This window comes from Momordica charantia (genome assembly GCF_013281855.1).
Source record: "Momordica charantia cultivar OHB3-1 chromosome 6 unlocalized genomic scaffold, Mcharantia_2.0 BLBB01000006.1, whole genome shotgun sequence".
NCBI classification, from domain to species: Eukaryota; Viridiplantae; Streptophyta; class Magnoliopsida; order Cucurbitales; family Cucurbitaceae; genus Momordica; species Momordica charantia.
The window spans coordinates 24,616,021-24,643,957 of NW_028275164.1; the positions used below are offsets into that span (position 1 = coordinate 24,616,021).

The 27,937-nt window shown below is 37.9% G+C and overlaps 1 protein-coding gene across 1 annotated transcript in view; it reads right to left on the bottom strand.

Moving 5' to 3' along the window:
- Positions 1–27,179, bottom strand: part of FTSH11 (FTSH protease 11) — a 32,740-nt gene extending 5,561 nt beyond the window's left edge. The window contains exons 1-9 of the mRNA XM_022302328.2: positions 26,240–27,179; positions 25,392–25,545; positions 25,154–25,246; positions 24,929–25,014; positions 24,690–24,813; positions 23,852–23,971; positions 3,033–3,083; positions 1,300–1,361; positions 270–327 (exon numbers count right to left, since the gene is read on the bottom strand). Of these exons, the coding sequence (XP_022158020.1) occupies positions 270–327; positions 1,300–1,361; positions 3,033–3,083; positions 23,852–23,971; positions 24,690–24,813; positions 24,929–25,014; positions 25,154–25,246; positions 25,392–25,545; positions 26,240–26,973 (1,482 nt within the window). The 5' untranslated portion in view covers positions 26,974–27,179. The remainder of the gene's footprint in view (positions 1–269; positions 328–1,299; positions 1,362–3,032; positions 3,084–23,851; positions 23,972–24,689; positions 24,814–24,928; positions 25,015–25,153; positions 25,247–25,391; positions 25,546–26,239) is intronic.
- Positions 27,180–27,937: the final 758 nt, after the last annotated feature.

A 27,937-nucleotide genomic window follows, 5' to 3' on the forward strand; every position in this document is an offset into this window, starting at 1 on the left:
TTTGTAAAATCATTTTCAAAATCTAAGCCAAGTTTTGAAAACAAAAACGAAAAAGTAGTTTTAAAAACTTGATTTTGTTTTGTCACCAAAATAAAAATAGATAGTTGATTTTGTTTTTGAAATTTGTCTAAGAATTCAAATATCTTTATAAGAAAGGTGAAAAACATACCAAAGAAATGGTGAGGAAACGTGCATAATTTTTAAAAATAGAAAATTAAAAACAAAATTATTATCAAACGAAATCTAAGTCATCACTAAGAGAAACAAACCTTTTTCTTGGCTGCTTGAAATAATGATCTTACACGCCGAGCACCAACACCAACAAACCTGCCAATTGAAGACATAAGAGTCAGCATCACTAATGCTAAAGTAATGCTCAGATAATCCCACAATCCTACAGGCTACAGCTGATAGTCCCTACTCTACGGTAGACATGCAATGCTCATTTATTTCTTCATTGTCTGTTTGCTTTCTGCATGGTCTTCTCTCCTGTTTGTGTTTGATTTAGCGATTTTCTTCCATAGAAAGTGGATTTGTGGCTTGAGCTTAAGGGGAAGTTTTCTTAAGGGCAAAGCTAAAATCTTGTGGCAATTTGCAGTGAGGGTTATTTTTTTGGATGATTAGGGAAAGAGAGAAATTAGAGGATTTCTGAAGATAAACTTAGCACAGTGGATCATTTTTAGAGTAAATGTAATGTACAACATATTACATCGTGGTAGTGTTCAAACCACAAGAAATTATGTTGTAACTACTTCTTCACTATTATAAATGATTGGAAGACTTTAATGGTTTAGTTCTCTTTTGGGAGGGGATTATTCCTCTCTCTCTCTCTCTTTTTTTTTTTTTTGATATTTCAGCTTTGGTTTCTTGTCAAAAAGAAAATAAGAAAAATAAGAAAAAGAATTAGGAACCAAAATTGAAAATAAAAGTTTACAATTTACATGTATAACCAAACATAGTAAATAAGTTAAACAGTTCAACTAAAGTAGCAACTCATTCACCTTAGTTTATAGGTTTAAATCATACTTTGGTGTATGAAATTCCATATTTTCTTCTTTGGTCCTTAAGCTTTTAAATATTCTTTTTTAATCCCTGCACTTTGCATGAAAAACTATTTTAAACAAGTTTTTGTTAAACATTTGATAGAAATGACACTACAAGGCAAATTCTCGTTAATTCTTTTAATTAACTAGACTATAATTACATGATGACGTTAACATATTCATGCCTCACTCCAACAAGGAAAAAGGGATGTTTTCTAATACAAGACCACCAATACAATAAAAAAATAAGGCTTACATTTCTTCAAACTCGGATCCTGCTTTATAGAAAAATGGTACACCAGCTTCACCAGCGATAGCCTTGAGGACACAAATTATATCAAGTCATCGTACAAAAATAATTAGACGTTGTAGATTGAACAATTAACTAAAAAAGGGAAAAAAAAAGTCTTGTATAAAATTTTCTGAGATGATAAAGAAACCAATACAAAAATAATGATATCATGAAACTACCAAACAAATGAAAAATCCTTAAATATATCAATAGTTTCAAGATTATACACGGCAAGTAAATCTCCATTAATGCATTAATAGGTCAAACCTTATATAATTATGCAAGCATAGATTGTGCTGCCATTTCTTAAAACCTACTCCATATAGAACCTATAATCCAGATTGACTAAAGAATGAAAACACAAGGAGGTCGCTGAGGATTGAGGAATTTGAATATGGCAAGAAGAAAGATAAAACCAAAATTTTAAAAGGAACTAAAATTGGGGTTGCCCTAGCATCCTAAGTTAGTATGAACTGACTTTGAAGTTTTCACTCCATTCAGCTAAGCGGATTGATTTACCCACTAAACTGAATGTAGATGCTCTTAACCATAATGACGATTATTTGGTGAGTATGTTGGACACCTCAAGGGTTTTCCTGTTTGTTTTTTCCACCCTAAATGGCTCCTATCCAAAGCTGGATAAGCACCCAAATAAAACCCTACTAAATTCTTCGTTTAGTCCTTAGATTATAAAAGCCTGAGAATTCAAGAAATAATATGCAGAAAAAGAATCCCTACTAACAATTATGCTCACGTTTGCTTTTACTGATTAAAAGGTAGGAAGACCATGGACCATTTATCCACATCACACTCAGTTTGCTACCCAAGCGTTAGAATGTTATTTTTCAAGTTTTAGGTACGGCCTGGTGCTATCCAAAGGATGTTTCTTCCCTTCTTCCTGAAACTTTTTTTTTTCTTCTGGATATCCGTAAGTGTCTAGGTCAGCTTGCTCACACCTGAAACATTTTTCCATTGGAAATTCTTTTGAAAAGCTATGGTTTTGATGAAAGCCTCTGCTCAGTTTGATCTGTACAACATAACTTTAAATGACTTAGCAGGCCCTTTGCAATTTTTCAGAGCTGGTACAGTATATAGCCTCACCGCTGGAATTTTGTAATATTCTATCTTTGATCAACTAGGACTGGTGATGATTCTTATAATAAACCCTTGTCCCTTATAGGGGGCTCCTTAGCTCCCATGTCCTTTTTGTAAAACTTCCCTCTTTGATGATTATCTCATTCCTTATTGAAAAATCGAAGAACTTGTTGGGTCTTCTTGCAATTCCAAGCCCACAAGTGAGAGAAAGTGTTGAGATATCTATATATGAATTAAATTTACTCGACCTATCAGCTTAAGCTTTTAGGTTGAGTGGTGGTTTATTCATCCTTAACAACTATTTCCCTAATCTGTCTTCTGTGATGAAAACAACCAGGTTAGATCATGAAAAGAAATATCTTTTCTAAGAAAAAAGAACCATCTCGTCATGTCTGGACCTTCTTCTAAAGTACCTACTATAGAGATCTTATGAGAGCGGACGTCCACGTTACCAGTCAGCTGTCAGCCAAAATATTGAACAAATTGTCCAACAGAAGAGAGCAAATGAAAGCCAAAAGTCATGGATAGAACATAGCATAGATGACAGCAATTCTAATAAAAGAACATAATATTTCATATAGGAAAACTGAGTGAAGATTTACCTTGGCAAGTAAAGTTTTTCCAGTTCCTGGGGCTCCTGTTAAAAGAATTCCCTGTAAATAAATATTTTAGGCAGGTACCATGTGAAATAAATACAGCAAAGATCATCAAAATAAGCAAGACCAGACGAAGAACTTCTTGTCAAGAAGTTCTCAAGAGGGAAAAAGTTACTAAAAAAAACCCAGAAAGAAAAGGAATAAAGGATATAGAATAACAAAAGCATCAGACAGCCCATGATTTTCTAATGAAAAAGGTTGCCTTCTTTTTTAGTATGAAAAGAAACCAAAGTTAGGCCCTGGAAGGAGCTCGCATGTGCTCCAACCATGGTTTAAATGTTCAGTTACAAAATCTATGGGTCTCAAAAATAAATAAAAGGAAATGATTCATGGGGATCTTTTTGTGGAACCTCCCTAAGAAGGCTAAATTTTTGTGGAATTGTGCTTCAAGAGCTCTCCTATGGCATCTGTGGTTGGAAAGGAACTCCTGTAGGTTTTTTTTTTTTTAACAAGAAACGAACTTCTCATTAAAATAATGAAAATGAACATAAATGTTCAACGATACAAACTCTCGAAAGAGTGACAAAGAAACAAATGCAAAACACAAAAACTAAAAATGGGAACAAAAGCACCCCAATTAGAACAAATAAGGGTAGGAGAATAATTCCCAAAAAGATTAGACATAGAACACCATGGTGATGCTTTAAATTTAGCTATGCTAAACCGATCAAACAAAGATTTACACCGGTCCTCGAAAATTATAAGATTTCTTTCAAACCATAGAAAATTCTTTCTGAGATTAGACATAGAAAATCCGAAAATCCAGTTCAGATTGACATTCAAATCGAGGTAGCCAAAAAGATATTTACACCAAGTAACAACCATGAAAACTATAGTTCAAAAATATGGTCTGTAGTTTGTTCTTTATCTTGAAAGATCCTGACGAAGATTCTCTTGATCAAAGTAAGAAAATCTTAATCTGCCTTTATTAATTGAAGAAGACTCCTATATATAGGGATTACAACTAGCAAAACTAACAAACAACAGTAACTTGTAGTTACCACACGGTAAAAGGATTTAAAACCTACGACTAAGCTTATATCATTAAAGCCTTTTTTAAACTACCCAAAGCCATAAACGGCTACATCAATTTCCCCCACCTAAGAAAAAAAAACTCGTCCTCGAGTTAAGCCGCTAAATCAAACTCATCAGGGGGGTGGAATGGGTGAATATCCGCTACATTGAAGACCGGATTGATATTATAATCGCTTGGGAGGCTAATTTTGTAAGCATTCTCCCCAAACCTTTCCAGTACAGTAAAAGGTCCTATCTTCCTTTTCTTCAACTTGTTATAAGTTCCCACTGGGAAGCGATTCTTCCTTAAATGGATCATAACAAGATCTCCCACTTGGAATTCTTTGAATCGCCGCTTCTTATCCGCAACAGCCTTGTACTTAGCATTTGATATCTCCGATTGTTGTCGAACTTCCTCATGTAGTTGAGTAATTCGAGCTGTCATTTCCTCGGCCTCCACACTAAGATCAACAGAAAGAGGAATATTAGCGAGATCTACAGTTAACCTAGGGAGTTTAGTATATACAACCTCAAATGGGCACTTCCCTGTTGTTCAGTTGCTCATATTGTTGAAAGCAAACTCGGTTTGTGCAAGTGCCATGTCCCATTGTTTTGGACGATCCCCACTAATGCATCAAAGGAGGTTGCCCAATGAACGATTAGTTACTTCTGTTTGTCCATCTGTTTGCGGGTGACTCGTAGTGCTAAATTTTAGTGTAGTATCAAACTTTTTCCATAAAGTCCACCAAAAGTGACTAAGGAACTTTACGTCCCGATCGGATACAATGGATTTTGGTATACCATGTAGGCGTACAATTTCACGAAAGAACAAGGTAGCAATGGAAACTGCATATGAAGTTCTTCGGCAAGCTATAAAATGGGCCATTTTACTGAACCTATCCACAACAACCATTATAGAATCGAAACCTCTTTGGGTTTTAGGAAGACCAAGTACAAAATTCATCGATAGATCCTCCCATATATTTTCGAGAATAGGTAAGGGTGTGTATAACCCCGTATTTTGAGATGTCCCTTTGTAGGATTGGCAAATATAGCATTTATGAACAAAATTAGTAACATCCTTTCTGAGTTGGGGCCAGAAAAACCGAGACATAACAATTGTGATTGTCTTGTCTCGACCTAAATGGCCTGCTAACCCGCCTGAATGTATATCTTTAACAATAGCTTCCCGAAGGAATGTATGAGGAATACATAGGGTATTTCCTTTGAATAAATAACCATTGAAAATATGATAATCAGGTGAAGCTATATGTTGTGTACAATTATGCCAAATATCCGGAAGATGGTCAAAAGCTATGATTTCACCTTTGAGTAATGTAAGGAGGCTATGCTTCCTACTCAAAGCATCGGCTGCTTTGTTGCTACTTCCCGAAGTATGTTTAATGACAAAGTCAAATCTATGTAAAAATGATAGCCACTGTGCATGCATTCTACTAATAGATTTTTGGGTATGCAAAAATTTTAATGAAAAATGATCGGTGAGAAGGACAAATTCTTTCCCTAGAAGGTAGTGTTCCCATTGTTTTAAAGCTCTAACCAAAGCATAGAGCTCTTGTTCATATACTCCACTTTTGTCTTGAAGGACTTAACTTTGCACTAAAATATTCCACTGGATGACTGCTTTGTGAGAGAACAGCCCCTACCCCAATACCTGAGGCATCCACGGATACCTCAAACGATTGGTCAAAGTTCGGTAATGTAAGGACAGGACTACTGCTTAATTTGGCTTTTAAGATTGTAAAGCAGTCGGTTTGGGGTGGTCCCCAAAGAAATGGTCCCTTTTTTAGGCAATTAGTTAAGGGGACAGCTAGAGAACTAAAGTTTCGAATGAATTTTCGGTAGAAGGAAGCAAGGCCAAGAAAACTTTGGACATCTTTTAGAGTTTTTGGTTCTGGCCATTCAACTATAGCTTTAATTTTTTGCTGGTCCATTTTTACAGTATTGTGTCCTATAAGGAAACCAAGAAAGGATATCTCAGATGTGACAAAAAGACACTTTTTAAGGTTTATGACTAGCTTATTAGTGGCTAATACCGAAAAGACCTGATGTAGGTGTGTGATATGGTCAGACATAGATGGGCTATATATAAGTATGTCATCAAAATAGACTACAACAAATTTATTAATAAAAGGAAGTAATACCTGGTTCATAAGGCGCATAAAAGTACTTGGTGCGTTGGAGAGGCCAAACGGCATGACAAGCCATTCAAACAGACCTTCATTTGTCTTGAACGCGGTTTTCCATTCATCCCCCGGCTGTAGTCGAATTTGATGGTATCCACTCCGAAGATCTATTTTTGAGAATGTTGTAGCGCCACTAAGTTGATCCAAGAGGTCACTGATGCGGGGAATAGGAAAGCGGTATTTTATAGTTATTTTATTAATGGTTCTACTATCCACACACATCCACCATGTGCTATCCTTCTTAGGAGTAAGCAAAGCGGGCACAGCACAAGGGCTTAAACTAGGTTGGATGTGTCCTTTATCAAGGAGCTCTTGGACTTGATCGTGTAAAATTTTGTATTCCTGTGGATTCATTCGATAATGGGCTAGGTTAGGCAAGGTAGCCCCGGGAAAGAATTCAATATTGTGTTGAATATCTCTTAAGGAGGGCAAGCCCTTAGGAGCTTCTGTAATGGTCTTGAATTCAAGAAGTAATTGTTCCACCTCGGTTGGAATAGAGTATGGTTGTTCGATAATTCCAAAACTTTTGACTATAAGACCAAGAACAGGCATATCTTTATGTAATATAGTTGTTTTGCCGAGGATAGTGTTAATAAAGTACTGGTTTTTGAAATACCGTCTGTTGAAGGTATAGGTTTAGATGGAGGGAGAGGTAATAAACCCACCCTTTTTCCCATCCAACAAAATTCATACGTATTATCGCGTCCCCTATGGACTGCTTGTATATAGTATTGCCACGGTCTACCAAGTATAATATGGCAAACGTCCATATCCAAAACATCACACACAATTTGGTCCTTGTAACTAGCTCCAATGGACAAAGGTACCGTACATGTGTGTGACTTGAGCCTCCCCACCATTTTTTATCCAAGAGACTTTATATGGCACTGGATGGGGATGTAACGTCAAATTTAATGTTGAAACTAGTTTACTAGCCACAATGTTTTCAGTGCTACCACTATCAATGATTAAGTTACAAACTTTACCATTGATAGTGCATCGAGATTTGAATAAAGCATGTCGTTGGTAAGCTGGTTCGACTTTTGGAGTGAGAAGGAGGCGTTGGACAACGCAATTGGTCTCACCTTCATCAGGACCTATGTATTCAATGTCCTCTTCTGGAGTTTCTTCCTCACTATAATCCGGTTGGTCCTCTTCTTCGATGAAAGTAACAGCTTTTCGTTGTGGACATTCATTCGAAAGATGTCCCACCTGCCCACATCGAAAACATTTGCCCAAGGTTGGGCGGTTATAAGTATTACTTACTTTCTTTCCAACAGTAGGGTCCGTGGTTTTGGTAGCCGGAGAAGTGTCGTTGGCTATTTGTTTTCCTTTGGACGACGTGCTCACAGGTGGTGCGGTAGGTGTGTCCGCAGGGATGGCATTTCTTTTTGAAGAAGCCCCTTGATCCCAAGTGTTTCGCTGTGCATATGTTTTCTTATACCGGTTGTTAATTTGTTCTTCAATAGTTGTGGCAGTAGATATGGCTTCATTGAGGTACCCAAGAGGCTGCAATGCAATCTGTTCTTTAATGTCTGCCCTCAAGCCGCCAACAAACCTTGCGACCAAATACTGCTGGCTTTCCAAAAGATTTGTTCTTGCACCCAGGTGATGGAACTCCTCCGTGTATTCAGCTATGGAACGAGTTCCTTGTCGACAATTTTCATACTGATTATATAAAATCTGCTCAAAATTGATGGGAAGGAACCGTTCCCTCATTAGTTTTTCATACGTTCCCATGTCCGAATAGGGCGCTTACCATATCATTGTCAATTGACCTCTAATTGATCCCACCACGCCGATGCGCCACCTTTGAGTTTAAAAGCAACAAGCCGTACCTTCTTCTCCTCCGGGGTGTTCATGTAAGAAAAAAAAATTTCCACGTTCCGAACCCACTCCAAGAATCCCTCAATTTCCATCTTGCCGCTGAAGGATGGGAGGTCGATCTTCATCTTAAAATCGGGCGCCTCATGGTGCCTAACCTGTCGCTGTTGAAAACCCCGTTGGTTGTCATCCGTCTCCAAGTAATCATCTTCTTCATCACTAGAAAAATCCAAGTAAAAGTCTTGGCGTCTTTGGAACAGAGGGTTGAGGTTAACTTCTTGGTGATGCTGATGATAATCTTGATGTAATCTTGGTCCTCTGTTATAATCTTGATGAACTCTTTGAGGTGCTGCCAGCTTTTCTTGGATACGAATACCTTGTCTATCATCCTTCCGAACATCTTGACTGAATCTTGGAGGCAAAGGTTGGTCATTGTTTGCTGAATTCTGGCTCACATTCAGCGTCTCCAATTGCTGATGAATCATCTCCAGTATTTGCTTAATCTCACCCACATCACTTTGTAGATTCTTGATCTCTCCGTCAACCAACTGCAAGCGTTTGGTGACTGTCCGTGGTGAGAGAACGGCTGGTAGATCCGCTTCTTTACTTGTTATGGAAGAGTTGTCTCCCATTGTCGGTTTCTTTCCTGCCATTGAGTGCCCAGCAAAGTTTTGGGAGCTCTGATACCAATTTGACGAAGATTCTCTTGATCAAAGTAAGAAAATCTTAATCTGCCTTTATTAATTGAAGAAGACTCCTATATATAGGGATTACAACTAGCAAAACTAACAAACAACAGTAACATGTAGTTACCACACGGTAAAAGGATTTAAAACCTACAACTAAGCTTATATCATTAAAGCCTTTTTTAAACTACCCAAAGCCATAAACGGCTACATCAGATCCCGTGATTCCTTTTCCATCCATATCAACCATAGCAAAGCTCAAACAAAATGCATCCAGAGGATTTCCTCCTTGGCAAAAGGGTGTCCCATGAGAGAATAAGCCAAGAGGAGGCTTGTATCAAGGTTGCCGAAAAGATACTGATCTTAAGAAGATTTGAAAGCTTCCCTAGAGAAAGGGTGGAGAAAAGGATAGTTTCATCAATGAATTGGAAATCATGTCATCAGTTCCCTAGAGAACTGATGCAAAACTTAGGTAGGTTAATCATTGTTCATCCCTCGTGTTCTCTCCGTGAGGTGATTAATCCAAGTCCGCAATTCCTATGGCTTGCTCATCCATCTTCATCCCAAAATCCAAGTCTGCAATTCCTATGGCTTGCCCATCCATCTTCATCCCAAAGGAAATATTTTCATCGAGTGACTGTAATTGCTATGCATATTCTCCACTTAAAAGCCCTCAAGGAAGCCATAATTATGACCTGATTAAGCATTTAAAGAAATCTATGATGAGGGTAAAAATAGAGGGAGAAAGGGAATTATCCCAAGTTTTGCCTCTAAGCCTCCCATTGATAGTAATGGACAAATTGACACCAAAAAATGCAACCCATGATCCAAGATCTGTACCTATGCCCTAAGCATCCTGTTTCACCTTTCAATAGCATCAAAGTAACTCCAATAAACCTTATTGAAAGGTTGTTTCAACATCAAGCTTAATAACAAGACAACCATAAAAATTTTCTGAAATTAGATACCTTTTAGTCTAGACAGAGGCAATAAGATTAAAATTCCTAGAGTTTTGATCTTCTTCATTGGCCATTTGATTCCTACTTCTTGGTCTCCAAAACATTTTTTGCTCATGAGGTCCTGAAACTGAGATCTGGAGAGAACTTAAGGGTTCTTTAAGAGTTGTTCCGGGAGAAAGATCTTCGGAATCAAGGGCATTAATTCTGGTAAGGAGGCCATCCTTGCTTCTAAAAGTGCTGTCAAAGTTTAGCTTTTCCAGTTTTTGAGATAGAGAAGTGTCCCAGTCAACCAAAAAACGGAAGAAGATTCCAGCAATGCTGAAGAAAAGGAAGAAACTCTCTGTGGTCAAGCCACATATTTTCAAACTTAGAAGAAGTGCTACCCTATAAGCAGAATAGAAAAGTGGTTAGACATAGATCTTTCTAACCTTACAAATTTCAGCATTTTGGAATTTATCAACCCACATAGGAGAGACAAGAAAATGGGGATTCAAGTAAAGGTGGGGTTTTCCCTCAAATTAGGCCAAGTGAAGATGGCATTATCAAGGGGAATAATCGCCAGAGAAAGATTGCTGATGAGGTAGTTGAAGAGTCTCATGCTTCTAGTAGAAGTAAGTGACTAGATTACTCCAGGAACATCTAGCCACAAGTCTCCACCAGACCCAACAATAAGCACCCAAGTTGTAGAGGTTTTCAATTTTGGACGAAAAGGCTGCTTAAAGTTAGGAGGCCTTGAATTCCAGAAATCAACAAAGAGGAATCGTATGTCAGAAAAATTTGAAGAGAGAGTGAGAAAGAATCTTCCACCACTTCACCATTGGAGAAATGGGAATCTTTGCACATAATGAGAATACCCCTTAAGAACTATTGCAGTCAAGAGAGGCCTAACCAACATCTTTGGAACTCCAAATAGATTTGATGAAGGATTGATAAAGGTTGCTCAACTTTGTTTCTTAGAGAATAACAAAATCGGGCTTGCTTTTGAGATAATACTTCTAAAAAGGGCTCATATTTTCCAAGCATCTAAGCCCCTGATATTCTAGATAAAAATAATCCATGAATACAAGGATGGTACCCTCAGATGGAGGAAGGACTGACTTCACTCATGGATGATCAGCGAGCTTCTTAAGTTCTCTGTACCCTCTGGAGTGCTACCCCTTTTCTTTTTACCCGCTAGAATTGGCCTGGCGCAAAGGTCCAATAGTTCTGAGCCATTGAATGATATCATCCAAGGAGGTGTTGATCATGTGATAAGTCAGAAACTTGATCAATAGAGGGGATGTCAAAAAATGTAGGAGAATGCAAAGAGTGCACTTCACGCTTAAAAAACATTGGGTGGGTCGAAAATCCTTTTTTTATCATACATTCGAAGTTCTATTTTAAACATGAGCATTCATGTTTAAAAGATTTCATGGTGTAATAAAATAAATAAAAGATCTTATGGTAGCCTAAATCCAAGCAGCATAAAGAGGAAAAACATCTATTTTTTTAGAAACAACGCTTTCATTGAGAAAAATGAAAAGAGATACAAAAAGTACAGAAGAGGGCCTACAAAAAAGGGGCCTGCAAAAAAGGGCCCTAAGACAGGAAGTCCTCTAAAGAAAAAGACTCCAATCCAAAAGAATGAGGCCTAACGGACAATTACAAAAGGCCTGAGAAACCAAGTCCCATAACGAAGTATCATATCTAAAATGAGATCCCATACATAGTTCACAGATTTCTCCACCCCCTAAGCAGTCTATGATTCCTCTCCAGCCAAATACCCCGTAAAGTAGCTAGAAAACAAACCTGCCACAAAAAACGTCCTTTATCATGAAAGGGAGGGTATAACAGCACCTCCTCCGTCATCTCCTTACACTCCCTAGCACGAACCCAGAACATCCCAAAACACGTAAAGAAACAAGGCCATAAATCTTGCACAAACTGACAAGTCCACAATAAATGCTCGAGGTCTTCCAAGGAATTCCTACGGAGAACACACCACTGCGGGTCCAGGCAAAAGGAAGACCTCTCCTAGATACGATCCAAGGTATTTACTTTCCCAAGTAAGACTTGCCACCCAAAGAACTTGATCTTCTTCAAAATTTTAATCTTCCAAAGAGAGTTAACCAAGAGGGACGATGGGGAAGAAAAAGACGGAACATTCAAAATATAGAAATAGAAACTACCAAACAAACCCTTCGAAGGGCTGGGGGTCCACACCCTCACATCCTCCCTCCCATAATAGAGGGACACTTTAGACACCAGAACAAGTAAAGCAGACACCTCTAAAGTTTCTCAATCCGTCCAGGAACGAGTAAGGCCCAAAGAGATAGAAGGAACCGCTCCCCTAGGGTTCAAGAACTCAACCACTGAAAGAAGCCTCTTCTCAGAAAGATGGTAAAGTTGAGGCAACGCAATGCACAGAGGTTTCTCTCCTACCCAAGTATCCTCCCAGAAATAAGTGTTATGACCCTCCCCCACAACAGAATGTAAAGATTGAGAGAAAGTGGGGAAACACAAAGCAATAGCCTTCCAAAGATTGTAATTGCCTATCTTAAACCCACCTACCGAGACCCAATCAAACGGATACGACCCATACTTACTCACGATAATCCTTCGCCACAAGGCACTAGGTTCATGGAGGAAACGTCACAACCATTTAGCCAAGAAAGCCTCATTCCTAAGCCTTAAGTTCTCGATGCCAAAACCCCCCACTTCCAGAGGCTTAGAAGCCTCTTTCCAACTAACAAGATGAGCTCCACCCCCCTCCTCCACAGCTTCCCAAAGAAAATCCCTCATCATCTTTTCTAAACCCTCACTGACTGCCACCGGGATTTTGAAGAGAGAAAGGTAGTAAGTCGGAATACCCCTCAAAACAGCTTGGATTAGAGCGAGTCTCCCTCCTCAGAGAAGAAAGCACTCTTCCAAGAGGAAAGACGCTTCTGAAACTTCTCACGCACCGCCATCCAAAACGTCACACTTCTAGGGTTATGGCCTAGAGGGAGACCGAGATAAGAGGAAGGAAACTCACCAACTTCACACCCAACCAAGGTCGCCCAATCTCTAAGCTTACCAATGTCATAATTAACCCCCAATAACGAACTTTTACCTCTATTAATCTTAAAGGCCCGATAAAGCTTCGAAAGAACCTAGGAGGCAGTTCAGGTTATTGAACACACTATCTTTACCGGAGCAGAAAAAGATGGTATCATCTGCAAATTGAAGATGAGAGAGGCACACTTTCTCTCTTCCCACTTCAAAGGCGTCCAGAGCCCCTTTCTCCACTCCAACGGAAATTAATCTACTAAGAATCTCTACTACCAAGATAAAAATGAAAGGAGACAGAGGATCACCTCGTCGAAGGCCCCTTAAGGTCCCCTAGGTCTCTCATTCACAAGGATGGAGTAATTAAGGGACCTAATGCAACTCCACATCCAAGCTCTCCATTTGAAACCAAAGTCTTTCTTCCACAGAACCTTATCTAAGAAGTCCTAATCCATGTGATTGTAAGCCTTTTCAAAATCAGTCTTAAAAACCACACTCTCCTTTTTGCTCTTTCTATAATCCTCAATCACCTCATTAGCTATCAACACTTGATCCAAAATTTGCCTGCCTGCAACACAAGCCCCAAGCCCCCTGCGTCTCTTAAATAGTAGGAGGTATGACAGCGAGAGTTTTAGCAATAATTTTATAGAGGTTTGTTATCAAGTTAATAGGTCTAAACTCTTTGACTCTGACAGCATTCTCCTTCTCTGGGATGAGACACACATACGTCTCGTTCATGAATGCATCAATCACACCCCTCATGGAACTCCCAGAACACTTTCAACTTTAAGACCATCCCAGTTATCTTGATAAAACGCCATGGTAAAGCCATCCGGACCAGGGGATTTATCTCTATCAAACCCAAACACCACTTGGCGAATTTCTTCTAAAGAGAAGGGAGCTTATAGGCTAACTTTCTTCGACACAGAAATAGGACTCCAATCCAAACCTTCCAAGAAAGGCCTAGAACACAGAAACAAAGTGTATCATAAGGGATTTGCCTTTTCTATTGATTCCTACCGATTGGATCAAAAACAATTCTTGGATGAGGTATTCAACTCCAGGGATGCGTAGAGATTCTTAAAAAACGAAATCACATCCCTCTCAATCTGTTGATCCATACGCAGCACCTCACAAACCTCATTAACCAAAGAAGAAATGACATTCTTATTCGTTCTACCGTTAGCCAAATTATGGAAAAACTTGGAATTACAGTCCCCTTGCTTAGCCCATTTGAACTTAGTTTTCTGTCTACAATTTTGATCTTCCTTGCGGATCACCTCCCCAAATTGAACTTTCAATCTAATTTGAACTTAGTTTTCTGTCTCCAATTCTGATCTTCCTTGCGGATCACCTCCCCAAATTGAACTTTCAATCTATTTCTTTCCTCTAACTACTCCGGAGATTCCACCTCGAGACTATCCGGGGTTTTAAGCGTCTCGAGAATCTCCACCTTTTCCAACCTAATGTCACCTTTTCCTAAAGAGGAAAAATGTTTACCCTTAAAGATATTCCTCATACCAAACACGTAAAATTTTAGCTCACAAGTATGAGGAATCTCCTTCCAAGTGGTTTACCGGTAGCAATAACTTTTGTATCTTGAGAATCCTGAGGTTCAACATCACTACATGGAAAAACCTCTTCTGCCAAGCTTACTCATCCAAAATTCAGTCAGATACTATAGTCCCTTTTTGGGAGGATTTTGGAACCTTACTCTTCCATGCTGTCCAGATGTCACCCAAAATTTGTGGTATAAATGCTTCTTGGGCATGGATTTAGGAACGAACTGAAATTCTTTTTTGGTTGGAGAAATACAGGCATGTTGCTTAGTATAGGTGTAGAAATGTGGAGGAAGTTATTGATTCTATGGTATTCCGTATTCCTATCTCTAGTCTAAATGTTATTTTACTGTTTCTTTCTCTCTAATTCAAATAAATTAAAGAAGCTCATTACAGTTTGGGAATCCTGTACATTTTTTTCGTCTTAATCAAAGCTTGACTTCTTATAAAATAAAATAAAAATAAATAAATAAAAGTTTGTTGTGATTCCTTACTCTCCCATTTTGTTGTACATTTTTTTGTGTTTCCATAAACTTATCTCCTTTTTAACCACTTCTTATAAGAGACAAAGAATATATTAATACAAAACAGCAAAGATATAAAACAGCTGATGGAAAAATCATTTCAAATGCCAAGGGAGTCTGAAAAAATTCTCCCAATTAGCATTAATATAAACGAGGATCATAATTATCTCATTTTCAACTTAATTTAGATAGTTAAATATAATGCTCATTTTTCTAAAGAAGTTCAATGATCTCATGAACCACTTTGTTGAGTCATGAGCTATTTCTTTAACTCAAGTTTAATTTTCAGGTTTTAAATCTTTAAGTTTCTTTTATTAGATTTAATTTTCTATTTTTCATCTTTTAAATTTCAGTTTCATGACTGGTAAGTTTTTAGTTTTTTAATGTTGTTTTAAATTGTATGTTGGTTACTAAATAGGGCCAACTATTGTCCCTATATGAGGGTGAACTTCCATGAGAAGTTTGTATCACTAAGATTTGTATCAACAATTTTGTATCACTTCAATTTGAAGTTGATTTTTTCATCTATTGAATTCCACTCTCACATTTCATATTTCTTCATTATTCATCAAACATTGAGAATTTTATTATTTCTGCTGCAGTATTTTATCTCACTCTCATTCTCTCAACATACTTGAACAATAAGTACTACAAATAAATTCTACAAACCAGATAGTGTTGAGTTGTGTTAGAGTATATATTAGTATATTTTATATTCTTGTATTAATATTAATTTGTCATTTACCTTCTCCTTATAGGATTAGGTCAACCTTGTATATTTGTCTATATATATAGACTTTAATAATGAGAATACTGTACATTGGACTCTCTCCAACCTTAGTCTCTACATGGTATCAGAGCCCAAAAAGCTCAAAAGAGCCACGATCTTGAGGGGAGATCAAGGGACCTAACCATGGTTTATAATAGACATTGGCTACTCATTGCCAATTGGTTTTGAGATAGAACCCTATGAACATTAATATGCTCCTCCAATGTAGCAGCCCACCAACCAGGATGAGACAAAGCTTCATGAACAGTTTTAGGAACAGATACAGACTCAGGGGATGCAAGAAACGAACAAGTAGGTGAGGACAAATGGTTATACGAGACAAAAGAAGAAACAGGATAAGTACATTTACGCTTACCTTTTCTAAGAGCAATTGGAAGGTCATCACTTGTTCCTGGATCCTCGGGCGAAGAAGCTGCTGGTATAGGGCATGAGTCCGTAGGAGGTTGCCGACGAGAATAAACTTGAGTCTGGTGTTATCTTACTGGTTGTATATGTTGATGATATTGTGATTACTGGTAATGATTCATCAGGCATCCTATCACTCAAAACTTTCCTTCATAGTCAATTTCATACGAACGATTTGGGAGTGCTGAAATATTTCTTAGGAATTGAGGTAATAAGGAGCAAGAAGGGGATTCTCTTATCACAGAAGAAATATGTACTTGACCTGTTAACTGAAACAGGAAAGTTAGCTGCTAAGCCGCGTAGTACCCCAATGATACCTAATTTACAACTTACAAAGGAAGGGGAGTTGTTGAAAGATCCTGAGAAGTAGGAGATTAGTAGGAAAGTTGAATTATCTTACGGTTACGAGGCCAGACATAGCTTATCCAGTTAGTATTATGAGTCAGTTTATGAGTTCTCCTACGATTGACCATTAGATCGCATTGGAACATATTCTATGTTATTTGAAAGGTGCTCCTGGACGTGGTTTATTATATAAAGATTACGGTCATCTTAATATTGAATGTTTTTCAGATGTTGATTGGGCAGGTTCTAAGGAAGATAGAAGATCAACCTCAGGATATTGTGTATTTGTCGGAGGTAATTTAGTTTCTTGGAAAAGTAAGAAACAAAACGTGGTGTCGCGTTCGAGTGCTGAATCAGAATATAGAGCTATGGCACAGTCGATGTGTGAATTAGTATGGATACATCAGCTTCTGACTGAATTGGGATTTGGCATCACCACTCCAATAAAACTTTGGTGTGATAATCAAGCAGCTCTTCATATTGCATCTAATCCAGTATTTTATGAACGAACCAAACACATTGAAGTTGATTGTCATTATGTACGTGAGAAAATACAGCAAGGATTGGTGGCTACAGGGTATGTGAAGACTGGAGAGCAGCTAGGAGATATCTTTACTAAAGCATTGAATGGAGCACGAATAGATTATTTGTCTAACAAGTTGGGCATGATTAACATATATGCACCAACTTGAAGGGGAGTGTTAGAGTATATATTAGTATATTTTATATTCTTGTATTAATATTAATTTGTCATTTACCTTCTCTTTATAAGATTAGGTCAACCTTGTATATTTGTCTATATATATAGACTTTAATAATGAGAATACTGTACATTGGATTCTCTCCAACCTTAGTCTCTACAAGTTGCATTGACATTAATAGAGTTATTTTTTTTTATAAGAAGCTAGAATTTCATTATCAAAGAGGAGGTACAAAAAGGGGAGATGAGATATCCCCACAAGCCAAGGAATTACAAAAAGGCTTCCCAATTGGCAAGGATTTGAGAAATACTATGATTACAAAAAACTTTGTTAATAGCAGGCCAAGAAGACACAAAAATTCTAACATTCTCCCAAAAGACTCTTCTTTCTGACTCTTGGCCCATGAAGCACCTCTTGTGGCATTCAAACCACAATTTCTAAACCAACACAGCTACCCCCAAGGGACCAAAGGATGTTTGCTTGTCCTCTAAAGTGTGATCCTTGAAAAAGCTGTAGGAGCCAGGAGGGCGTCAGAGGCTGTATTTGGGAAGCACCAGCTTATATTGAAAGTTCTGAAGAGATCCGACCAACAAGCTTCTTAAGAATGAATAAACTACCACCAACCCAAAAGCTTAAGCTAATGGGTTGGGTAAATTTAATTCATTTATATGGATTCTAACACTCCCCCTCACTTGTGGGCTTGGAAAACAACATCAAGACCCAGCAAGTGGAAATCATAATAAGTGGGGAGGAAACAACTATACAAGGGTTCGAACATAAGACCTCCCGCTCTGATACCATCTTAAGAATTAATAAACCACCACTCAACCCAAAAACTTAAGATAATGGGTTGGGTAAATTTAATTCATTTATATGGTAACTAACAAAGCTGAGGCGAAGGGGCAACTAAATAGCAAGTGCCAAAGGTCTTCTTCACTGTTCTTTCACAAGACACACCAGCTGGGGGAGAGGCACGCACTGGGCATCACCTTTTGAAGTCTGTCACAGGTTCTTAATCTCTCATGCATCATCAGCCATAAGCATATGCCAAACAAATTTTCCTTTAAATCAATCTATCATATGCCAAACAAATTTTCCTTTAAATCAATCTATCCTTGAAATTTGCTGAAGGAATCTTATCGAGAGAGTTCTGAAAAAATGCCATTGCTTTGGAGAGACCACACTTTTCTATCACATAAATTTTCTTTTTTGGATAAAGAAACAATTCATTAGATAGAACGGGGACAAAACAGCCTAAGGGACAGGGGCCGAGAGGACCCCCTCCACAAAAGAGACTAACACAACAAGCTCTCCAATCTTGTAGTATCATGGAGATGTTGTAGTTACAAAAGAATTTCATATCCTTATGGCACCACCAAGAGGCCGTGATATGTACACTATTACAAAAAGAATCAAAAGACTTAGACTTATCTTCGAACAAGCGAGAGTTCCTTTCCATTGAAATATTCCATAACAACGCTCTGAAAGCATGCTTCCACAAAATATAGGCCCTTCCTTTGAGTTGCCAACCATAAAAACATTCAATCAACCAGTCTTCGATGTTCCTAGGCAAGCAGATCGAGACCCCAAAGATCTCAAACAACACCAACCAACCTTTATCAGAAAAAGGGCAGCAAAGAAACAAATGATCTAAGGATTCTGCTTCTCTCAAGCACAAACAACAGACAGAAGGGGATATCAACCAATATTGACATTTCTTCTGGAGCCTCTTAGATGTGTTCAGTGCTCGGTAAGCTAAAGACCAAAGAAAAACCTTAACTTTCTTTGGGATAGCATCTTTCCAAATAAAGTTAATAAGGGTGTTCTGAAGCTTAGGGGAATTGATCTCCGTGAGGTTCCAGAGTGCTGATTTAGTAGAAAAATGTCCATCTCCTTCTAGGAGCCAAACAGCCTTACCATCCCCCCCCCCCCCCCCCCAACACCAAGGATACCAGCTTCACCCATTGCTCAAGCTCCCTATCAAAAAGACCTCTTCCAATGCCTAAATCCCATGTTTGATTTTCCCCATTCCAGCACTCTTTGACAGAAACACTGTTTAAAAGATAAGGCAAACATATCCAGAAATTCGTGCACTAGGGGCAAATTGCTAGCCCATTTATCCAACCAAAAACTTAGGCGACTCCCTTGATTAGCCAACGCCTCTTTAAAAGAAGCACAGTTCTTGGCAATATCGAACCAGGGCCTCCCTCTTGCCTTTCTTTTAGGAGTTTTTGTCAACCACCCGAACTTGTCAACTCCATAGATGCTAGCTATAATTCTCCTCCAAAAGGCTCTATCTTCTTGAGTAAAACGCCAGAGCCACTTCGTTAACAAAGCTATGTTCTTATGCTGGAAGGCACCAATTCCCAGCCCTCCCAACTTAACCGACAGAGAGGTAATATCCCATGATTGCTGCAACATCTTAGGGGCCTCCACTCCAAAAAAAGTCTCTCACTATCTTATCCATCTCCTTCGTAATGCTCACAGGAGCCTTCAATAGCGGGGTAAACTATTCAAGACTGATTGGACCAACGTCAGTCTGCCTCCTTTAAACAGAACAAGTTTTCTACATTATTCTAACTTTGCTTTGAATTTCTCCTGCTTTGGATTTCTCCACCATAGGCCTCCAAAACTCAACCACCATATCACATAAATTAAATGGGACAAAACCAGCAAGAAGAGAAGATAACTCTGCCCATTATTCCGCTTCCAAATATGTCAGGTTCCTCCTGAAGAATAAATCCCATCCTCTTTTCTCTTCTGACCAACAATGAGCTACTGAATAGGACTTAGAATGAGCCACTCTATGGAGTCTTGGAAAAATTCTAGCCAACGACTCAGATGTCAACTAGAAATCATTCCAAAAAAGCATTTTGTCCCTTCTCCCGACCTTCGTCAGATACCATTCATCCGCTTCCAAACAAGGAGGAAGTATATTAACCCAAGGCCCCTTGAACTTCCTTGTGCCTTTAATCGCAGGCCACCATTCCTTCTCATTAAGGTGATATTTGCTTGTAATCACCTGTCTCCACGACGCCTCACTCTTCAACATGAATCTCCATCCCCATTTAGCAAGTAATGCACGATTTTTGGTATCCAAGTTTTCAATGCCCAACCCTCCTTTTGAAGCTTAAGCTTCATCGGAGACTATCTCCCATCGAATTGGGTTAGGGCCACCCCCTTCTTTTCTTGCTTTCTAGAAGAAATTTCTAATCTGCTGTTCAAGATTCAAGATCACAGTCCTCGGGCATTTGAATATGGAGAAATAATAGAGAGGTACTTAAAACAGATTTAACCAGAGTAAGTCTACCCCATAGACAAATGCAAAGAGTTCCACTTAGCCAATTTTCTTTCCACTTTCTCATCTATAGGCTGCCAGAAGGACTTCTTCTTTGGATTCCCTCCCAACGGCATTCCCAGGTAGAGGAAGAGCCACTGCCCAGCTTCACAACCCCAACTATTGGCTCTAGAGGCAACTTTAACTTCGAGGATGTTCACACCCGCCAGTTGGGACTTGGCCAGGTTAATCTTAAAGCCTAAAATGACTTCGAAACAGTGTACCATTTCTTCCAAGTTTGAGAGAAGAAGATCATCATATTTGGAGAAGATTAAAGTATCATCGGCAAACTGAAGATGATTCACCTGAATCTCATTCACTCCCACCTTGAAACCATCAAGACAGCCTTCCAACACACCTTTATCTAACATTCTGCAACAATAACAAACAAAAAAGGGGCCAGCGGGTCTCCTTGATGCAAGCCTCTTGAGGCTTTAATGCAACCATGGGGCTTACTATTTATAATTATGGAAAAAGAGGTGTTAGAAATGCAGCCTTTAATCCAGGAAATCCATCTATGCCCGAATCCTTTTCTATTGAGCACTTCAAGAAAAAAGTCCCAATCAACCATACCATAAGCTTTCTAAATAGAGTTATGTCCAGTGTCCACCATTTCTTTAATAATTTGTTGAATTTGGATATAATGAGTCTAATAGGTCATTCATCGACAATTGTGTCAATGGATGACAAACTGTAATCCATTTCTTTGGTTATTTGGTGAATAACCTAAAACAAGAAACAAACTTTACATTGAATGAAAAGGAAGAAAAAGTTATACACACCCCTAAAAGGAGCAAGAAAAGAAAAAAAAAACAACAAATGAAGAACGAAAGTCCAAGAGAAAAAAAAAACATTGATGAATAACGCATCTAAGAACTAGATAAAAAGGCACACCGAAAGAATCAGAATCACTTTCTTCAAGTTGAGGCAAGGTAAAAAATGAGACCGGTAGAATGGACCACATCAACAATATGAGAAGAATCCATAGCTCCAAAAGTTGCAAAAAAAATCTATTGGCTTACACGAAAACCATCTTCAAGGACTTTTAACATTAGATTCAAATTCGACTAAAACTGGGAAACTCTTCGAATTTCAAAATGACTCTTCGTGGAGAAAAAACATCCTTGGACAACGGAAACGTTTAATGACCCTTGGAAACTTAATATGCTTGATATGGACTTTAAAAACACTTAAAAGTCATGAAAGTCGTAACAATAAAACCGGCAAGTAACCTTTCAGCTACAAAATTGATGAAGAACAGTTTTTTTCATGGAGGAAAACTAAAAAGACTTCTCATTAATGTCCTAACATACCAATTTCCAGAATCAACTCAATAACAGCCCCAAGCAAAGTCTCGGCTGCTTGATTTTCCAAGAAAGTGACTTCAAAGAGGCTGCTAAAATAATGCGGAGGAGTCATGGCTTGGAAGAATAAGAATCGAGAATTTGATTGGACTCAATCAACTTAGAAGGCCTCTGAGAAGAAGATAAAGGGTCATCATTAATGCTTTTTGACTTGGGGAAAAATCCCTCTTGGAAATTAGGACCGCTTTCTCCACATTAAACTCTTCATCATAACTGATTTCATCTTCTTCATTAACATCGGGAGAGAGATGTTCTGAATCACAACTGCTAATACTTATTTCAGAGACATTATCTGAAACTTCTTCTTCGATGTAGGATGATCTTATATAATTGAACCCATTGGTTGAATAGTTCCTAATGAAAAAACAGCCCCCTTTCCAACTACTACTGACTACTATTGTTCCATATGGTTATTTCCACCATTTTTGTAATTGTTGAATTTGGTTATTTGGTAACAGATCCTTCTGCAACCAACCATCTTGACCACGAATGTCATTAGATCCATTCCAATGGACCATAATAAATCATACAACTGTTCTGCAATATAGCAGACGAAAATAAATGGCGGACACAAACTATAACCCTTTTTCATAGAATAGGAACTATTGTAACCTATTTTTGTTCTCATATACACATGCTCCTCTGTGTGAGAAAACTTCCGAAGGTAAATTATCCTTTATCTAGGTGTAAAATTAAACAATGGCATTTCTTATAAACCATAACAAAAAAGAGAACCTTTGAAGGAATTTACTCTAGCACAGAGCCCCTGTCTTCTTTCTAAAGATTTATGTAACTATGATCTTTTGCATCTTCTCACTTTTTTTTATAAGAAACTGAGAATTTCATTATCATAGAGAGCTTTTTATAAAAGAAGAAGCAATCCCCAAAGAGCCAACGGTTACAAAAAATATTTTCAGTTGGCATTAAGATTCACAGAGCTGTAACAAAAAACTGTCGACGAGACACCACGAAGAAGCAAAAGTATGAACACTCTCCCAAAAACACTCAGTAGAAAGTTTCTTTGCCTATGAAGAGTGATGTAGCTAACCTCTTATAAGTTAGCTTGCTGTTTAATCCTTTTATTACTTGTTTTTTATGGGTTGTTAGTAGTTACTCTATGGTAACTTGTTGTTACCGTGTCTTATCTGTTTGCCTATTTAAAGGCTGGTTTATGTATCCTTTAAGACAGACTGCTATCAATAAGAATTCAATTTGATTTGTTGCATCAAAGACTCTTTTCATTTGCATATTATTGCCCGTTAGGAAGCCTTTTTGTAACCTTTTAGCTATACAAGAATATCATTCCCCTTCTTGTATAGGTTTTTTTATTAATATATTCTCCATTTCTTTGAATATTTGTTTCTTTTTTATCATTCAATGAAAAGTTTGTATCTTGTTCAAAAAAAATTAATATAGGCTCCCTTTCTTATCAAAATAAATAAATAAACCATAACAACAAAAGATGTATTAGAAAAACAAATGACACAAAATTAAATTGTCTAATAGTTTCTGGCTAAAACTGCCAACATCAAGACATTAATATGGACACACAAAACTTAAAGTTTTCTTTTCAAGCTCCCTCTGAAATCCCAGGGTACAATGAAGAAAGTTTTCACAAAGCAAGGTGAAAGACAGGAGTACTTTGGTGGGTTGTTCCTTAAAGGAAAAGCTCAAACAGTCTTGAACTGCAAGCTCAGCTTTATTATGGCTTCTTTTGAGGGAGAGGAATAGTAGACTTTTTGATGGAAATCTTTTTTCCGTGGATTCTTTTGGTACTAGTGTACAAGGACACAGCTTCTTGGTGGATAACAAATCACAAGAAATTTTTGTGCAACTATAGCTTTAATTCCATTTTAAATTACTATTGTTTAAGTATTGAGAGGGGGTTTTCTCAACCCTCTGCCCTTAGGTTGTCCTTTTTTTGGTGCAGTTTTAAATATAAATGTCTTTATCCCAATAAAAAATAAAAAATAAATAAAAAAGCAACCACAAATTCAAATCAAGACAGGGAATGACGAACACAAACCTTTGGCAACTTTCCACCAAGCCGAGTAAACTTGGAAGGGTTTTTCAGGTACTCCACCACTTCTTCCAGCTCTTGCTTTGCATCATCACAACCTTTAACGTCCTTAAATGTCTTGACATTCTACAGGGGAAAAGTTATCCCGTAATTAAGAACAAAAATGCTCCAGAAGAAAGGTAATGCTTACAAGTACAGAAAATAAAAAATCTTGAATCACGTGCTTTCAGTCCAAAGGAAGTTTTTTTTTTTCCCTGTCAATTACCTGCATAAAATAAGAGCGTACTAAAATGTAAGACCATCTATACAAAGAAAAATTACGCATAAAACAAATAACTTCTCTTCCCACACTAACCCACCTTAACTGACACCTAGCCTAGGAGTCAAATCATGTTAGAACTAAACCAAGATCCTATATTTCTGCCCAGGCTGATCAAAACTAGAACAATAACAATCTTTTTCTACCCATGTCTCTACGGAAAAAGGAAAAAAGCAATAATAGTGGAGAACTGTTTAGAAAACTGATTTCACTGTTTTTGTTTTCAAAACTGTTTCTTAACAAATGGCTTATAAAACCTAGTGTTAATGTGCATGTTGAAATCACTACTCACAAATTCATGATTTTATAACAAATGACAACATTATCTTTTTCTATAAAAAATTTTAAAAAAATATATAGGCATTTATGAAAATGCAGTAAAAAGAAGGCAACTTTAATACATAAATAGTGTTCCAAAATGCAAAAAACCATTTTGGAAATAGTTTCCAAACAACCACCAACTTTTTGCAACATTTACAATATTTATTTCACATACAATCAGCACGTAGAATACTTTGTATCTACCTTCTCCGGCGTAACTTCTTTATTTAACTCCTTTGGTGCATATGAAGAACTTGAACCAACGCCTGAGGTTCCTATGCCCCCCAAACTCCCTATGTACTTTTGAAGTGCAGTAGCACCCATAAACCTGAAAGAGAACTTTCATTTAATACAATTGACAACTAAAAGAACACAAAACCACCCTAAAATCGGGGGTAGGGGGAGGGGAACAATGACAGAGATCATGAGGTAAACGCTAATACCATACTAATCCAACAGCAACTGTGAAAAGTATAGTGGAGATAAGTTCTTGTATGAAACGAGACTTGTTGGGCACTTTAGGGTCAACCTTCAGAAGCATTTCAACTCACATATTAAAAATTGGGGGAAAAAATAGTAATTCTCATAGAGCAACAAAACGAATATTAAATGATAGAGGAGGAAAAGTCCAAGAAACACCGTATCCTGATGAATGATATGATACTTACCATTACTACATGCAATGGTTGTTTCTCAGAAATGCCAGGGTTCATAAAGGGCTCATCCACATTTCCTGAAGCACGCTGCTTCAACTCTTGTAGCTGTGCATTTTTTCTCAATTAGAAGAACAACATGAACAACTAAAAATATTGATAAGAACAGACCAAAGAGCAATTAATTGAAGCGTGTTCATACAAATTTGAGATCTTTTTAAGAAAGGAAGAGAAATCGGGCAAGCTTGAGTACCAATGTAGGAAGAGTGGACGGTCTTCCATTTTCAGAATCTGGAAGATATTCAGCAATGGCATTGGTGACCACAAGAGCTCGAAGATACTCCACTACTCCTCTACTGTCTACAGCATGATCCCTTTGTTCAAAACGCCTAATGACAGACTCAGGACTGGAATTGGAAACACACATTACATAGAGCATGAAACAGTAAGTACCGGCCAGTTAATGACATGTGAAATCATAATTCCAAACAAAAACTACTTGAAGAAGGCATTGTTATAATTAATTCTTTTAACCACAGCAAATGACAAAGGAAAATGGGATGATTCGAATCTAAAAGAGATAGATAAAATTACATGGTCATTGAAAACTAAACAGGCTGTTTAGAAACCAGTTCTCACCATTTTTTGTCTTCAAAATAGTTTTTAAATGAATTGCTAATAAAAACTAGTGTTATTTGTATAAATTGAAATCACTATTCACAAATCCATAGTTTTTAAAGAAATAACAACTTTATTCTTCCTAAAAATAGGCCATTGGTGAGGGAAAAAAACAAGGAAAAACAACTTTTACACGGAATTTGTGTACTACAAGACAGAAAAGTACCGTCCAGTTAATGACTTGTGAAGTCATAATTCCAAAGAAGACTCCTAAAGAAGGCATTGCAAGAATAAATTCCTTTAACCTCAGAAGGAAAAGGTTGTAGATGCAAGAGGAAAATTACACGGTCATTGCTATTTCGAGAACCTTGATTCTAATACAAACTTGAAATTTGAAAACAGTATCAACTAAATCTTCTGCTGCCGCAAAACAGAACCAGTTGGCAATCAAAAAAAGAAAAAAAAAAAGGTTCAGAACATAACCTCTGCTTATTCAACTCGGCTAATAGAGCACTCTGCTTCGCCGCATCCTTCGGGTTCGCATCTGCCTCTGCAGTCAACCGCTCCAGCCGCTTCTCCTGCCGCCAAAATGGCCACCAACTGTACCAGTCCATTACGATTTCAATTACCTTCTCAAATTTCCTTCTGGTCGCTGCCCACAATCCCATCAAGAACACCACAAACGGCAACCTCCTCCACTTCCTCTCTTTCTCGGTCTGAATTTCACTCTCACTTCCCACCATTTCCACACTCAATCCAGAAGTATCCAACACTGCCTCGCCATTATCATCATTATTCATCTCAAATTCGGAGGCCCCATTTCTGGCGCCATCGCCTCCACCATCCTCCAACTTGCCCCCATCGAACCTCACGCCCTGATCGCCGAACCCATCAATTCCCAAATCTTGAGGACCAGAACCCATATAGCCGCCCGCCGAAGAAATTGATTCTGAATTGAAATTCCCATACTCGGGGTGCAATGTACACGGAACAGAAGAAGAAGAACGCGACCCAAATCGTAGATTAGAAAACGAAAATGAGTTGCAAGAAATGGAGCGAGAAGTGTGCGGATAGTGGAAAGGCAAAAACAGAGAGCAGGGAATCCTCTGCCTCGCAGCAGCAGAAGAAGAAGAAGAAAGAGGGGGGCGAGGAGGAGAAAGCAGAGGCAAGGGAGAAAAAGAAGGATTGCAAAACAAGGAAGCTTGAAGATTGACCATTACGCTGAAAACTCCCTCTTCCCCAAATGGGTTTTGGAAGTAAAGTGGATGAAAATGGGGGGAAGAAAAAGAACAACAAGAACAAGAGAGAGAGAGAGAGAGGAGTGAGAGAGAGGAAATTGAAAGGAGAGGCCAGAGGGCGAGGGGAGGCCTTCGCCTTATCCTAAAATAACAACAAATTTTGCAGAGCTCTCCTTTGGCGCCGGCTTTTTCACTCACCGAGTCACTTGATTTTCCGAGTTCAAAACTTTAAACTCAGTGAACATAACAGTCCTCTTTTATATGCTCCTCTCAAATGCAATCTTTTTTTTTTAGGTTTAAATTTTTTTTTTTACATTAACTTTTTTTTTTAAGAGAGAAAAGATTACCACTTAAATGAATCCAAGTTCATTTTGAACTAAATTTTCCACTCAAATAGGGATATTGAGACCCACCCTTCTATTAAATCCTCCTTCAACGCCCTCTTTGCTAAGTCATGCGCTACACTGTTTGTCTTCCTCTCGATGTGAGACATTCGACATCGAGATTACTATGTTTTCTCCATTCCATCTGTTGAGCTTCTTCCACAATTCATGTGATTTCAAAATGATCTTGTGTCTGTCCATTTAACAATTGAATCGCTTCGAGAGAGTTATAAACGAGATAACAATTTCCATCTTGAATTGCTTACATTTTTAATTCACTTTAAATATAAGTTTAACTCTCATTTTATTGTTCGTCACTCAGACATTGAAAATGTTGATTTTAGTTTCTAAAGTTTTAAAATTACTATTTTAATCTTTCGACTTTCAAAAAGTGATTATTTAGATCATTGTTGTACTATTTTGTTGCGTAAAATTTACTTACCCAATACTTATTTTTTCTAACTTATTTGGTTTGAATAAAGGCCACGATAACTTTTTTTTTTTGAGAAAATAAAATACTTTTATTAAGAAGAAATAAAGTCCTGAATCGCCACAAAGTT